Source organism: Schistocerca cancellata, chromosome 3 (genome assembly GCF_023864275.1).
Source record: "Schistocerca cancellata isolate TAMUIC-IGC-003103 chromosome 3, iqSchCanc2.1, whole genome shotgun sequence".
In the NCBI taxonomy this organism is placed as follows: Eukaryota; Metazoa; Arthropoda; class Insecta; order Orthoptera; family Acrididae; genus Schistocerca; species Schistocerca cancellata.
Window position 1 is genome coordinate 188,247,074 of NC_064628.1, and position 17,202 is coordinate 188,264,275.

At 44.1% G+C, this 17,202-nt stretch overlaps 1 protein-coding gene across 1 annotated transcript in view; it reads left to right on the top strand.

The window, feature by feature from the left end:
* The window catches only part of LOC126174808 (venom carboxylesterase-6-like), a 190,412-nt gene that overhangs the window by 53,099 nt on the left and 120,111 nt on the right, over window positions 1-17,202 (top strand). Inside the window, exon 3 of the mRNA XM_049921183.1 lies at window positions 7,730-7,874. Within this exon, the coding sequence (XP_049777140.1) occupies window positions 7,730-7,874 (145 nt within the window). The remainder of the gene's footprint in view (window positions 1-7,729; window positions 7,875-17,202) is intronic.

Consider the following 17,202-nt stretch of genomic DNA (forward strand, 5'->3'; position numbering starts at 1 on the left):
AACGCTTGGGAGCGCAACACTGGAAACAGCACGACCAGCAACCACAGCGCCCTCTTCGACAGCACTGTGCCTGTATTCTGTCAAAAAGCAAATTATTCTCCAGCCAGATTCTCCTCCACTATTCTTTTATTAATGATTCTCTATGTAAATTTGACTGCATGTGAAATGAGGCTAATAATCCTCTGCTGACTTCATATAAGATCCTGAAATTTATTCGAAATGTCGATGAAAGTTTCGCGGGAACACAAGAGCAATGACTTATTTTTATTAACTCGTATGAAACTAATTATGAGATCCGTTCCGACACAGATGAACGGGCAGCAGCTGGACTGTCGATGGTATGCAGACGTGCCGAAGACAGCTCAGATGCGCATCCAGGACGTCATAGCCATGTTCTCTGAAGGCACAAAATGGTGAGTGCCGACACCTTCGTGCCTTCGTCGATCAGGATAGCCACATTTTCCCCTTCATAGACCGACACCATAGGACCGTGACCACACCGCCGTCCTCTTGCGGCCAGTTCTTCTATTGGCAATCACTGTCGCCTCAGGACCGCCCAATTGTAATGCGCAACAACGCTATTTTTATGATTGATTTTATATGTCGTTCTTGCCTTTGCCAGTGCCCCATGCAAAATGGTTCAAATGCCTCTAAGCACTATGGGACGTAACCTCTGAGGTCATCAGTCTCCTAGACTTAGAACTACTTAAACCTAACTATCCTAAGGACACCACACACATCCATGCCCGAGGCAGGATTCGAACCTGCGACCGTAGCAGCAGCGCGGTTCCGGACTGAAGCGCCTAGAACCGCTCGGCCTCAACGGCCGGCTACCATTTACAAAAAGACTAGAGTTTGATGCTTTGCATACAACTAAACGTCGAATATTTTTGTGAGAAGAATCATTTTATTAAAGGAGAACGATTATTTGAAAAAGGGGGAAAAATATGTGGTGCAAAGTGGCTACATTACAAAACAGCTTGAAAAGCTGAACCCCGGATCCTAGGAGGAGCATTAATATGTGACTTTATGTGAGAATCAATATAAACCAATTAGGCAGTACTTCGTTAACCAAAAAAATAAAGAAAAGACAAAAAAGCAATGATTGCCGGCATGGGTCCTACTGTCCGTGCCGTTGTGGTTACAGATCACTGACCCTATTAAGGCGGTTTTGAAACTACAAGATATCGCAATATATGAAACTGCATTTGGAAATCAAATCTTGGAGAACACGCAGAGTACAGACGGTGGCCTGCCTTTCGCTACAGTGTGGGACTCGGCATCGCGGCGGACGCGGCTGGCGCGGGACGTAAATACCGCCTTGTTTTGCGGCGGGCTGACAGCGACTGGGGTCACAGGCGGCGGGCCTTTTATGTAACAACAAGGTCATCGACAAGCTGGCAGTCAGTTACTACTTGATTACGATCGGATTGAGTTGCAAGATTATTTTGTTAATTCACATCGTCGTGAGGCTAAGCATTTTTATGTGTGGAAGTATGCACTTACTACCTGTGAAGGTTACAGATTACAAAAGCAAGCCAGTTAAAAGTGAGAGACCGTCATCTCTTATACCGAGTGCCTAACTTACTTTGCGTGTCTGTTACGAACTGTTTAATCCAATTCGGTTAATAACTCTGCTTTCTCTGTAGCCTCTCGAAAATGCAAGTAACTTCTACTTATGAAAGCGGTTTTGACCTAAGTGTAGCACAAGTGGGAAGCTATTTACGTAACTTGTCATGCTGGGTAGCCACTAAATAATGTAAATCATCGGTTCCAAGATTGCCCATGTTGATCACCTGAGGCAGTGGTTTTGAGGTAATCGTTATAAATATGTAACATTGACAGTGTACGATCGTAGTAAAACGTAAAATTCCGAGAAGACCCCAGCACCAGCCACAGAGAGACCAAAAAAATCGGAGTATGATTTTAACATGAGCCAAAACCGGTCATAATAAATAAATGTTATAGTGATCTTGACTGTTGTCTTAAAAAAATTACGCCATACAGCCACTAATATTGGGAACATAATCCACAGCACCGCATTTTGGGAGTAAATCTCCCGTCATCTGGCTGTCTATGATAAGCCTACATAAAATACACAACAGTACTCAAGGCACAAAAAACAAAATAATATTATTTGGTCTTGTCCTCGTTTTACTTCGCTAAGACCCATTGTGTAGAATTTCCCTTAATTTTCCAAAACTAACTCTGGGCAGACCACCTCTTTAAAATGTAATATTTAAATTTTTGTACACAAAATTCAATGGAGAACGTGAAAATTACAGCTCTGGGCATAGGTTTTAAAGGGGGAATTTGCACCAAATTTCGCTCTGACTGAGTCTATCTGACTGGAGTGGTATGTTGATTATGGTTTCCACAAGACTGCTAATGTCTTCCTGGCACAGATTAAAATATTGCAGGTCAAAGCAAGTGCAGGGGTCGAACAGAAACAATGACTGACTTCAGTACTAAGGTTAGGCACACGAACATTTACAGGATGAACATATAAAATGAATACTCAAACACCTGCAACAATTATATCTATCCAAAATGGTATGGAGATAAAACGGAAAGTAGCCTCACTCCCTTATCAGTGAAATTACTTCTTGACTTCTTTAGAATTTACCCCCTCCCGAAGTTCAACAATGACTGACAACTATTTAATCATGCGAACTGTCGATCACAGCAGTGTCTGAATGTTGGTGACTAAAACTCAAAAGTTCACACGTACATTACCATTGCAAAAGGAGATGAAACAGGCGATCGTCCTGGATTCCATAACTGTGAAATCTAATCGAACCATTCCGCCGCTGCTGCTATTTATGCTCACAGTGAGTGTGATTGTGCTGCTTCCAGTTGTGCGCTGTAGTCCATTCACGAAGACGTAGTTGTCCGCGCCTTTCCGGCACTCCAAAATGTGGCAGCCTCTACCGCAATGCTATGCCAAGTCGATCAGGATACCACTGCATCTTAATCAGAGTTCGATGCGTAAACACTTGCGTCTCACCCCCTGATCTGCATCCCTCGCGGCGCTGACTTTTGCCGTGGCTATTCCCTGTCGCCAAAAGGTGCGAGTCGCAAATATAAAATTTACGAACCACTGTGATCTAATCACGATGATCCCCTTGAACAGAGAATCCCATCAACAATAGCTCGTCTCATACAGCATTCAATGGCAACGTGAAAATCTCCCCAACTACCAACCAGCATTCATTTGAGCGCTGAGTTCTGCTGTCACTTGTCTTGACGCAAGCACGTTCTTCTACCAAGCCTGGCAACTGGGTTTGACAAATGTAGAGAGGACCGCTATGAGGCTAGAGTTTGTTTTTCTGTGGCCCTCGCTTTCTACAAGTGACAAATGTTTATCTTCAAAAGAAGTCAGAAAACATTCAGAGGGGCTCCCGACTGCGGCACACAATACCGAAGTGCCCCGGACTGTACATTAGCAAGCTATCGTGTGGGAGGACAATGCTTGCCACCCCCGTGGGTTCTGAGCCGACCTCACTTCCAAGAATCTTACGGCACCCAGGCCACGGTCTCTTACGCCGATCACCGATCTGCCTGGCTCTGTCTCAAGTCTAATGAGCTGCACATGCACGTGTCCCAGAAACATGCATAACCGATTAAAAACCGTCACAGACTTAATAAAGAGAGACATGCAAATAATACAGGGCACTCTACTTCCAGTCGCTATGGTTTATAATACCATTAACATTTTCATACTGATTTTCCCTGTTGTCAGACAGAATGATAAATATATCCTGATATTTGATAAAACTGGCATGCAAAATGCTTGTCGCATTTCAACTATAAAACATTAAAAAATTTAGAAACTTACTTTTAAAGTAAAATGAGGTCTTGATGACCAAACAGTTTGGAGGGTCAGTGGAGACAATTAGGTAAGTGAATTTTTATGCAACTCGAGAAAAAGTATGTATAATGTTTGAACTGTGATTACATCAATAAATAACATACAATATTTTTCACTTCACAAATTAACATCTTCGGTACACCAAAAATGGAAACGGCGCTATTGGCATCCGGAGTGTTCCAAGAATGAAGCAATTTCCGAAAAAGGAGTCAAAAAATTTGTAACGCTAAAGAAACAGGTAAGTCAAGACGAATTAATTCCAAAATAACCAGTACTAAACGAATTTACAGTTCTAATAATACAGACACAATATTCTGACTGTGGAGCAGCTGATTGAAGAACCTCGCAGCGACAGGATGGAAAAACTTAGTCAGGCTTCGCGGATGTGTATACACACATAAAAATGTTTTTCATCACCCCGGTTCCCAGAACTCCGACAGCCGATGAGTTCCAGTCATTCCACCATTGAGGAGGTACACGCCTCGTGTTGTCTGTAGTTCAACCATGCCTAACCGGTCAATACCACGGTTCGATAGCGTCATCGACGCATTTTTACTTTGTGCCAGATGGGGCTCTCAACCAGAGAAGTGTCCAGGCGTCTCGGAGTGAATCAAAGCGATGTTGTTCGGACATGGGCGAGATACAGAGACAGGAACCGTCGATGACATGCCTCGCTCAGGCCGCCCTAGGGCTACTACTGCAGTAGATGGCCGCTACCTACGGATAATGGCTCGGAGGCACGCTGACAGCAATGCCACCATGTTAAATAATGCTTTTCGAGCAGCCACAGGACATCGTGTTACGTCTCAAACTGTACGCAATAGGCTGCATGATGCGCAACTTCACTCCCTACGTCCATGGCGACGTCCCTCTTTACAACCACGACACCGTGCAGCGCAGTACAGATGGGCTCAACAACATGCCGAATGGATCGCTCATGATTGGCATCACGTTCTCTTCACCGATGAGCGTCGCATATGCCTCCAACCAGACAATTGTCGGAGACGCGTTTGGAGGCAACTCGATCAGGTTGAACGACTTAGACACACTGTCCAGCTAGCTCAGCAAGGTGGAGGTTCCCTGCTGTTTTGGGGTGGCATTATGTGGGGCCTACATACACCGCTGGTGATCATGGAAAGCGCCGTAACGGCTGTACGGTACGTGAATGCCATCCTCAGACGAATAGTGCAACCATATCGGCAGCATAATGGCGAGGTATTCGTCTTCATGGACGACAATTCTTCCCTATCGTGGACATCTTGTGAATGACTTCCTTCAAAAAAACATGGCTCGACTAGAGTGGCCAGCATGTTCTCCAGACATGAACCCTATCGAACATTCCTGGGATAAATTGAAAAGGGCAGTTTATGTACGACGTGATGCAACAACCACTCTGAGGGACCTACGCCGTTGAGGAGTGGGACAATCTGGAGCAACAGTGCTTTGATGACTTGCGGGTAGTATGCCACGACGAACAAAGGCATGCATCAATGCAAGAGGACGTGCTACTGTGTATTAGAGGTACCGGTGTGTACAGCAATCTGGACCACCACCTCTGAAGGTGTCGCTGTATGGTGGTACAAGATGCAATGTGTGGTTTTATTGAGCAGTAAAAAGGGCGGAAATGATGTTTATGTTTATCTCTATTCCAATTTTCTGTACAGGTTCTGGGACTCTCGGAATCGAAGTGATAAAACTTTTTTTGTGGTGTGTATTTTAGTCTGGAATTTGGAAGGAGATCGAGAACGAAGAAGGGAATTGTTAGAGTTAGATCTACTGAAAAAGTGCCCACAGCTCTTCAGGTATGTACTTTAGAGCCCAGACTTTCTTCCTTCGCATGGTCATTCCTGTCAGATCCCTAAATATTGACCATTACTCCTGAGACAACATGCATGGAGCTCTTCAACAACGTCACCCAGGCAAGAATGATGAAGTGGAAAAGAAATGACGTCACTTCTTTTGCGCCCTTTTCTACGCTGTATTTTCCCAGAAGGAGCCTCTGTAGAGATACATGTGTTCAGTCGGAATGGAGCTTTACCAATAACTCAGTTTCGGAAAAGTGACATACCTGATTTTTTTCCCATGACCCTTAGTTTTATATGTTTTTACATTTTGTTATTGGGTGCCTTTAAAGCGCAATTTATGTAGTATTAATTTAGACAGCCAGATGATGGAAGCTTGACTCCCAAAACGCTTTACTGTGGATTATGTTCCCAATATTAGTGGTTGAATGCTAAAATACTTGTAACGATAAATCAGTTGGCTAAATCGGTACCTTATGTGGTTTCCTATCAATGGTTGTCTAAAATCACTTAAACTCTGTGCCCCACAATAAAAAGAAGTCGAGTGACTAGGGCCTCCCGTCGGGTAGACCGTTCGGCGGGTGCAAGTCTTCCGATTTTATGCCACTTCGGCGACTTGCGCGTCGATGGGGATGAAATGATGATGATTAGGACAACATAACACCCAGTCCCTGAGCGGAGAAAATGAGGAATCGAACCTGGACCCTTAGGATTGACATTCTGTCGCACTGACCACTCAGCTACTGGGGGCGGACTGTGCCCCATAAATTAAATTCCATAAATTCAAATGTAACGATGGGTCTCATCGATTACAACAATAATGCTGGAAGCTGACCATTCCAGGAGATTGTTCCCTGGGTTCATTTGAGCTAAATGTGTCATGTTCCATGTATTAATACGTAAGAAGAAACATTAATTCAGAGTACGTAGTTTATTGGAAAACGCACTTCACAGAAATATCACAGTTTACGAGATCGACAATAACAAAGTGTTTAGCATGCTGTTTCATAGTTGCCAATTTGATTTTGGCAGACAATTACAATAACTGCATGAATTTCAAGTCACACGACCTTGCCCAATGACACTTCACGCTGAACTGCTGCTGGTATCTCTCAAAAATGTATATATAGACATGCATCTCCCCTCCAGATCATGTGATGTGAGGTCACGAAGTATGTACCAAGTAGAAGTAAGTTGCCTGGTGGAAAGAAGTATTTTCAATTTGTAATACATACAACAGAAAAAGAGATTGTCACTTACTAATTAAATCAAAGCGTACAAACAGCAACAATAGTACAGTCATCTATTCCATCCACAAACCGTTCTGCCATCTTAGAAAAATAAAGTAAATTTAATGTTTACGAAGTCTGTAAAACGTCATGTAAATGTCTAACCGAAAAGTATTTGTTGTTCTGATTCCAAAACTGCACTTAGATTTCACGATGACAGTCGTATTTCCAAAGTTGTGGATGACAAAATATCAAGATTAAGACGTGTAAATATTGTGTCGCTACTAACTCACCTGGTGTATTTGAAACCAGCTGTAGGTGTAAAACATTAACTGTTGCTCCCTAACATTAGTTTCGGGCTTCATGTTTGGACACATTGTTTAAATGGATTTTGATATTGCACAGTGGATCCCTTTGTCCATTCGTGATAGAGTTTTCTAACTAGCCAAAACGTAGGTCTCTAACGAAACCTATTATCCTGTCATGATCTTTAGTTCTTATACATCCTCAATTTATTTTAGCAAAACACGGGTTAGCGGATTTCTGTGGCTTTAAAATTCGAAGTACTGATTTCTTATAGGATCTGAAAATAAAATTTCAGATGGTTTGTTTAACATCTAAGGGATTTGCATACAGCCAGCAATATTGTGTTGATGTTATAAGCATGTCAAAAAGAGAACTTACTTAATATCAGGTTACATTAGAATGAAAGAGTTTGTTTTAAGATGTTGCGATTATCTTTGCTCCTGTAATAGATAATCGATTACTTAAATTATGTGTCAAGCTACAGTATTAAATGAGTCTTTATGATCGTTTTATTCTTTCAGTTGAGGCCTAAGGAGCTCCTTCCAGTAATGGTATGGATTCACGGCGGTGGTTTCATGGAAGGCAGTGCCACAACCTATGAATATGGATATCTTATGGACTACGACGTAGTTGTTGTCGCTATTAACTATCGTCTTGGTCCGCTGGGTAAGAACTAGTATAGAATGAGTTTTCCATAACGACAATAATCAAATGATTGTCGCTGAACATTGTCATTTGAAGTAGTCACATATATCTTTGGCGTAGGCCAATGATGGTATCGCCGGAAAGAGACACAGCAACCGTTGTAATTAATGTGCAGACAAACCGCCATAGGTGGAGTATTTTTTTACTTGTTCGACTAGTCCACCTCCTCAGATACAAGCATCTTGAAATATTCAGTGTCCTGGTGGTAACATGTTGCAGGTTTCAAGCACCACTCGCCAACATCGCCAACGCAAATTGGCGCGAATTGCAGGTGCAGCTCAGAGGAATTGGTCGTAGCAAGAGAAAATAGAGAGCGAGATAAATGCAAGGAGGAAAACCGCGATGACGAACGATAGACGTAAGATCAGATGTCTCCAGTACACAAAATTCATAATCTATGCCAGTTTCTTCAAAGACATTTATCTGCAATGGAAGAACAAGTAACAAATGTCGTTCGAAGTGGCTTTCGCAGAAACAGATCATACCCTAACTAAATATACAGTACTTTAAGGAATAGCTAAGCAGAAAATTACCTAGAATATAAAGTATTAACTAACAATTTCACCAACTATTAGAATAATTTTAAAAGAGTGAGGTTAGTCAATGTGCAGCAGGCAATCAATAGAAATTTTAGATGGTGGCACAATAATGGAGACATATCGAGGTCTTTGACAAAAATTGGTACACCCTGGCGCAGTATCTTTAATTTCGTTGTTCAGAACGCTGTTGATGTCTGACAGACGATATTACCCACACTGTTTAAAGTTGACGACACTACCTTAGATACAACGCTTTCTGCAAACTATGAAATGAGACATTCAAGTTGTTGAATGGCCCACAGTAGTGCAGTCTGAATATCTCTAAGATAGTCAACAACTTCTGACATTCAAAGGAAGTTAGCTGCACTGTGCTAAGATCGTTTGTTATAAACAGATAATACAGTCGCGTACACCTTGGTTAAAACGTGACGTACGCACAAAATGACGATATCAGTGTAAAACTCCAAACATTTCTGACTTTTTTGATATCTTTGCGAAGAACAAAAGGAAAACAATACTGCACTTTACAGTATAACGTTAGTAACAGTTTCGGTCTATGTGTGTGAACGTAAAGCACACGCACAACAACTGTAAGTAATATTAGAATGTGGCGTAGTCAGCGAAATAAAAATATCAAACAAATTTAAGGATATTTTATGTGACTGAGGAAATAAAAATATAGAGCAAACGGGAGAAACATATAGCACTAATTGTGCTAGAATACGAAAGACGCTACTCAACTACACTCCTGGAAATGGAAAAAAGAACACCTTGACACCGGTGTGTCAGACCCACCATACTTGCTCCGGACACTGCGAGAGGGCTGTACAAGCAATGATCACACGCACGGCACAGCGAACACACCAGGAACCGCGGTGTTGGCCGTCGAATGGCGCTAGCTGCGCAGCATTTGTGCACCGCCGCCGTCAGTGTCAGCCAGTTTGCCGTGGCATACGGAGCTCCATCGCAGTCTTTAACACTGGTAGCATGCCGCGACAGCGTGGACGTGAACCGTATGTGCAGTTGACGGACTTTGAGCGAGGGCGTATAGTGGGCATGCGGGAGGCCGGGTGGACGTACCGCCGAATTGCTCAACACGTGGGGCGTGAGGGGGGGACCGGACCGCAGCGACGCACGGATGCAGGCCAAGGCCGTAGGATCCTACGCAGTGCCGTAGGGGACCGCACCGCCACTTCCCAGCAAATTAGGGACACTGTTGCTCCTGGGGTATCGGCGAGGACCATTCGCAACCGTCTCCATGAAGCTGGGCTACGGTCCCGCACACCGTTAGGCCGTCTTCCGCTCACGCCCCAACATCATGCAGCCCGCCTCCAGTGGTGTCGCGACAGGCGTGAATGGAGGGACGAATGGAGACGTGTCGTCTTCAGCGATGAGAGTCGCTTCTGCCTTGGTGCCAATGATGGTCGTATGCGTGTTTGGCGCCGTGCAGGTGAGCGCCACAATCAGGACTGCATACGACCGAGGCACACAGGGCCAACACCCAGCATCATGGTGTGGGGAGCGATCTCCTACACTGGCCGTACACCACTGGTGATCGTCGAGGGGACACTGAATAGTGCACGGTACATCCAAACCGTCATCGAACCCATCGTTCTACCATTCCTAGACCGGCAAGGGAACTTGCTGTTCCAACAGGACAATGCACGCCCGCATGTATCCCGTGCCACCCAACGTGCTCTAGAAGGTGTAAGTCAACTACCCTGGCCAGCAAGATCTCCGGATCTGTCCCCCATTGAGCATGTTTGGGACTGGATGAAGCGTCGTCTCAAGCGGTCTGCACGTCCAGCACGAACGCCGGTCCAACTGAGGCGCCAGGTGGAAATGGCATGGCAAGCCGTTCCACAGGACTACATCCAGCATCTCTACGATCGTCTCCATGGGAGAATAGCAGCCTGCATTGCTGCGAAAGGTGGATATACACTGTACTAGTGCCGACATTGTGCATGCTCTGTTGCCTGTGTCTATGTGCCTGTGGTTCTGTCAGTGTGATCATGTGATGTATCTGACCCCAGGAATGTGTCAATAAAGTTTCCCCTTCCTGGGACAATGAATTCACGGTGTTCTTATTTCAATTTCCAGGAGTGTATATGGCAAAATATGAAATAACGAGGTCTGTAAATGGATTTTTATGTAATTTATTGATAGTCAACATGAAATACTTGGTGAAGCTGAACTGGTACTGTCCTAAGTTTAGGATAATCCCGAAGTGATGCAATCCAATACTATTCAGAATCCTATAAGTAATGTGGAAACTGAATTAGGGGCATTCGGTGGCTAATATGGGGAGCTGTGCTGCATGTCCATAGTCGAGAATGCTTGTCTCTTTCCGAGCAGTCTGGCGTGTTACCAACGCACAAGAACGGTACACATGAAACTTACTGGGAGATTAAAACGCTGTGCTACATTGGGACTCGAACCCAGAACATTTCTCTTTCGCGGGCAAGTGGTCAGCCAACTGAGCTACTCACGCACAACTCCCGACCCCTCCTCACGGCACACAGCTTTTATCTGCCAGAAAGTTTCATGTCATCGCACATTCCGCTGCAGAGGCAAAAATTTATTCTGGAGACATTCTCCAGGCTGTGGCTAAGCCATGTCTCCGCAATATCTTTTATGCAATAGTGCTAGCCCTGCAAGTTTCGCAGGAGAACTTCTGTGAAGTTTGGAAGGCAGGACGTAAAGCTGCCGGAAATTAAGCTGTGAGCACGGATCGTGAGTAGTTGTGGTTATACAAAACTATGTTAGTGACCACATACGGAGTGGGTCACCTTCCTCATCAGAGTCTTTTTTATTGCACTGTCACGTATCCTTGGTACCATTGCAGGACTTACTACGTTGCTGTGACGTTCGTTACCAAACGACTTTGATACATACCTTTTGCTACTCAGTCCATCGGATGTTATATTTTATCGGCTTCTGTCATTTTAGGATCTACGAGGTGCATTCAAGTTCTAAGGCCTCCGATTTTTTTTCTAATTAACTACTCACCCAAGATCGATGAAACTGGCATTACTTCTCGACGTAATCGCCCTGCAGATGTACAGATTTTTCACAACGCTGACGCCATGATTCCATGGCAGCGGTGAAGGCTTCTTTAGGAGTCTGTTTTTACCACTGGAAAACCGCTGCGGCAATAGCAGCACAGCTGGTGAATGTGCGGCCACGGAGAGTGTCTTTCATTGTTGGAAAAAGCCAAAGGTCACTAGGAGCCAGGTCAGGTGAGTAGAGAGCATGAGGAATCACTTCAAAGTTGTTATCACGAAGAAACTGTTGCGTAACGTTAGCTCGATGTGTGGGTGCGTTGTCTTGGTGAAACAGCACATGCGCAGCCCTTCTCGGACGTTTTTGTTGCAGTGCAGGAAGGAATTTGTTCTTCAAAACATTTTCGTAGGATGCACCTGTTACCGTAGTGCCGTTTGGAACGCAATGGGTAAGGATTACGCCCTCGCTGTCCCAGAACATGGACACCATCATTTTTTCAGCAATGGCGGTTACCCGAAATTTTTTTGGTGGCGGTGAATCTGTGTACTTCCATTGAGCTGATTGGCGCTTTGTTTCTGGATTGAAAAATGGCATCCAGTCTCATCCATTGTCACAACCGACGAAAAGATAGTACCATTCATGCTGTCGTTGCACATCAACATTGCTTGGCAACATGCCACACGAGCAGCCATGTGGTCGTCCGTCAGCATTCGTGGCACCCACCTGGATGACACTTTTCGCATTTTCAGGTTGTCATGCAGGATTGTGTGCACAGAACCCACAGAAATGCCAACTCTGGAGGTGATCTGTTCAACAGTCATTCGGCGATCTCCCAAAACAATTCTCTCTACTTTCTCGATCATGTTATCAGACCGGCTTGTGCGAGCCCGAGGTTGTTTTGGTTTGTTGTCACACGATGTTCTGCCTTCATTTAACTGTCGCATCCATGAACACACTTTCAACACATCCATAACTCCATCACCACGTCTCCTTCAACTGTCGATGAATTTCAATTGGTTTCACACCACACAAATTCAGAAAACGAATGGTTCCACACTGTTCAAGTAAGGAAAACGTCGCCATTTTAAGTATTTAAAACAGTTCTCATTCTCGCCGCTGGCGGTAAAATTCCATCTGCCGTACGGTGCTGCCATCTCTGGGACGTATTGACAATGAACGCGGCCTCATTTTAAAACAATGCGCATGTTTCTATCTCTTTCCAGTCCAGAGGAAAAAAAATCGGAGGCCTTAGAACTTGAATGCACCTCATACAGCATAGCATAGAGCCAAAACTTTCAGTATGTAAGACCATGCCATTCCGTGAAAATGTTAGACCCCGTTCTCTGGTTGTTGTTCCGCTAAGGAGATTTGCTACAAATGTTTTGCTTAGTTCGGTCTGCAAACTGTCCCAGGTAACGAGCTTCTCCTCATGTCCTTGAACCATTTTTGGACTGTGCCGTGCAAGTAAAAGTACCCATTTACCCATCACATCACGTCGTCCCACCTATCGTATTTGATAACTCTGTCGAATCTTTTCCATTATTTAGCCGGGTCCTGACCAACGTCCAACACTGATGGATGCTTGATATGCAGCTGAGTTGCTGTTGATTTGGAATCAATTTTATTCCTGAACATACTGATCTAAAAATGTTGTAGTCTCCCGTTTGTTTTTCGGTTTCTGTCTGTGTAGGCATTGGCTTTTAGGTTGCCTACCGAGCGAGGTGGCGCAGTGGTTAGACACTGGACTCGCATTCGGGAGGACGACGGTTCAATCCCGCGTCCGGCCATCCTGATTTAGGTTTTCCGTGATTTCCCTAATCACTCCAGGTAAATGCCGGGATGGTTCCTCTGAAAGGGCACGGCCGACTTCCTTCCCTAATCCGATGAGACCGATGACCACGCTGTCTGGTCTCCTTCCCCGCAACAACCAACCAACCTTAGGTTGCCTAATTGCAGCCACAGTCATGCAGATGTTTTAAGTTCCCCAGATCTCCACCAAAAAATATCACATCATGAAAAGCATGATCGTGCGGCATTATTCGTCAGGAGACATGTTTGTTGCTGTTGTTTGGTTGCCTGGTGCATCTTTTTCCTGTTCGACGCTGCTTCGGCGACTTGTGCATCGATGAAGATGAGTTGAAATAGTTGGTACAACACCCCAGAACCCGTTCCTGAGCAAAGGAATTCTCCAACCGTGTCGGAAATTTAACCCAGAACCCCGCGATCTAGAGTCAATAACGCTAACGATTAGACCACGAGGTGCAGGGTGTCGCGTCATAATTACAACCTAGTTCAAAGCCGGTAGCATGGTCGTCACTGCCGGCCGAAGTGGCCGTGCCGTTAAAGGCGCTGCAGTCTGGAACCGCAAGACCGCTACGGTCGCAGGTTCGAATCCTGCCTCGGGCATGGATGTTTGTGATGTCTTTAGGTTAGTTAGGTTTAACTAGTTCTAAGTTCTAGGGGACTAATGACCTCAGCAGTTGAGTCCCATAGTGCTCAGAGCCATTTGAACCATGGTCGTCACTGAAGTACTTTACCAACGAAGGGTAGGCCTCAGACACGACCAGATGATTCGGCTCATGTTTGGAGAGCTGCATCAAGCCAATCTCAGGACTGAAGACCACAACAACAACATTGGCAGGTTGATTTTGTACAACCTAGAATGAAAGAAGTATTCTGGGTCAATACCCCCTCGTTTTTGAGAAAACCACCCCTAAATTTCACGAAGCACAATCGATACAGAATTAACGGTATCAATAAATAATTGAAAACTGAGCATTTCTTATCACTTGTGTGATCCGGAAACGTATACAATATTTTCCTATAAATCGAAGGAAGAAACTCTTACCGGTGCCACTTATACTGAGACGAAAGAAGTCATGGGACACCTCCTAAGATAGTGCCGGATCTAATTTTTCCCGGCGTAGTGCAGCAACACGACATGGGAGGATTGAACAAGTCGTTGCAAGTCCCAAGCAGAAATATTGAGCCATGCTGGGTCTATAGCCGTCCATAATTGAGAAAGTGTTGCCGGTGTATGATGCTGTGCACGAACTGACCTGTCGGGTATGTTCCACAAATGTTCGATGGGACTCATATCGGTCGATCTGCGTGACCAGATCAATCACTCGAACTGTCCAGAATGATCTTCAAACCAGTCGTGAACAATTGTGGCCCGGTGACACGGCACATTTTTTTCATCTATAAAAGTTCTGTCATTGTTCTGAAGCCCATGAAAAAGTGAAAATGACCTCCATTTAGCCGAACATAACTTCCCGTCAATTATCGGTACAATTAAAGCAGAGGACCCCGTCCATTCCATGTTAACACAGCCCGCACCAATATGGAGCCACTATCAGCTTGCACATTGACTGATTCACAACTTTGATCCATGGCTACGTTGGGTCAGCGCCACACTTCAAACTCTAAAATCAGCTCTTACCAACCGAAATCGGAAAGCATCTGACCAGGCCACGGTTTTCTAATAGTTTAGGGTCCAATCATATGGTCAGGAGCCCAGGAGATGCACCGCAGGCGAAGTCGTGCAGTTATCAAAGGCACTGACGAAGGTCGTCTGCTGCCGCAGACAATTAACGCAAAATTTCGCCGCACTGTCCTAATGGATACGTTCCTCGTACGTCCCACGTAGATTTCTACGGTTATTTCACGCAGTGTTGCTTGACTGTTAGGTCTGACAACCCTATCAAAACTCCGCTGCTCTCGGCCTTAACTGAAGGTCGTCGGCCTCTGCGTTGTCCGTGATAAGAGGTAATGCCTGAAATTTGGTATTTTCGCCCACTCTTGACACTATTGATCTCTTAAAATGGAATTCCATAACGATATCCGAAATGAGGTGTTCCATGTGTCTAGTTTCAAGTAGCATTCCGCGTTCAAAGTCTGTTAATTCCCGTTTTGACGCCGTAACGACTTCGGAAACCTTTTCGCGTGAATCACCTTCAGGTCCGCCTTTTATACCTTGTGTAGCGATACTACCGCCATCAGTATAAGTGCATATCGCTGGCCCGTGGATTTTTGTGAACTCGGTGTAGTTATCTACATGGTAAAACCTGTTAAACGAAATCGCCACTGGCGTTTCGGTCAAGGCTTCTGTCTGCAAAACAGAGAACCTGTGCTCGAGTCCACAATGCGTTATGCAGTTCATTTATTTTTAATTTATATTTTTTTGCCGCATCGAAATTGGTAGTAATGGGAAGGTTAATAATGTAAGTAAATGAATAATGAATAACAACGTGAGAGGTAAACAAATTTATCAAACGACTTGGTTTAACGAATATTTAAAATTGTGAACCTTGTTGTAAGAAAGCTATTTTGTGTAACATTGCTGCGAGTATGAGCACTCAACGTATGTTAATGCATAAGGGAAAAAATGAACGATTGTTGTAATTGTAGTATACATATGTAGTATAAGTAAAATAACGATTTCGAAAGTGGCAGTACTGTATCACAGCGTATGGGAAATTGGTGCCTAATGTTTTCCTGTGCTTATAAGAAACTAATAATTAATTTGGTCCTAGGTGTATAGAAGAGGTCAATCGTTTAAGTGACTTACGAAAAAATGTTTACGTCAGTTTCCTTAAATCTAGGAAAGTGAAAAATTCAACTTCAAAACATATCTTGGAAACAGTTTAAAACCGATTGCCCCTGATAACATTTTTTACTCATATTGGATTCCTAAAGTGCATGAACAAATACCGTCACGTGTGACAGCATGTTAATAGATGAACTTTTTCATTATCCATCGATCTGGTCAATTCTGAGCCGATTTCACGTCATGAATTTTAGGGGTGCTGTTTTCAAAAACGGTGGGGTGTTGAAGCCAAAACGTGAGTATCTTAGAGTCTTTCATTTTATGTTACACTCAAGCGACGTGCCTAATATGTAGTGGCGGCTTGTTATCATCTACTAATGTGCTACAGCACCATGTAAAAATAGCACTAAAATTATGCTACTTCTCTTCTAATGTGGGACGGAAATCACACCAAATTTATGCCGCTTCTCTTAAATTGGTTGCTGGTATGCGTATAAAACGGACGAAATTATGATTTTTAGCAGTCTCTCTGCCATAGCTAGAAACCAGTATTGACTGCTGAAATGATGGTCAGCTACATTATGATCAACTCAGAAGGAGCGCAACTGTTTTCTACTGCGAGTGCTCCTAAGTGATGTCATCCGTTGCTCACAGCACCAGGTCAGTATTGCATTGTGCACTGTGAGGAATTTTTTAGGAGAAGTTGGTGTGACCTCTTCTAAAGAAGAGGTGCGACGGGCGGTGGATGAGTCGCTGCCCATAAGACCAAAAGAAATTTATTACAGAGGAAGCAGTGCACTGTCTACGCGTTTGAGGAAGTGTGTTGAATGACAAGGAGACTATGTCGGAAAATGATACACTTGTGCTCCAGGGCTGCCAACTTGTGTTCAATAAAAATATTTAAGGTTTTCATTTGAAACCCTCGCGCATTTTAGTGACTAGAACTGTATTCTAACACTAGTGCAACGAGAGGCACTAAGGGAGTTATTTAAATTATGCACACTTCTTTACGTTTAACTGAACAATTTGTTGTGGAAACAATATACAACCAGAAACCTTGATGCAACGACGGAGAATGGCATGGGAACTCCACTTGGCGGTGTTTACGTCGCTACATTCTCGGATACTCTCGATATTATAGCTAAAAGTTTCAACGCCAACCTTAACAAGCACCGTATGACTGTACTTGTCCTTCGGA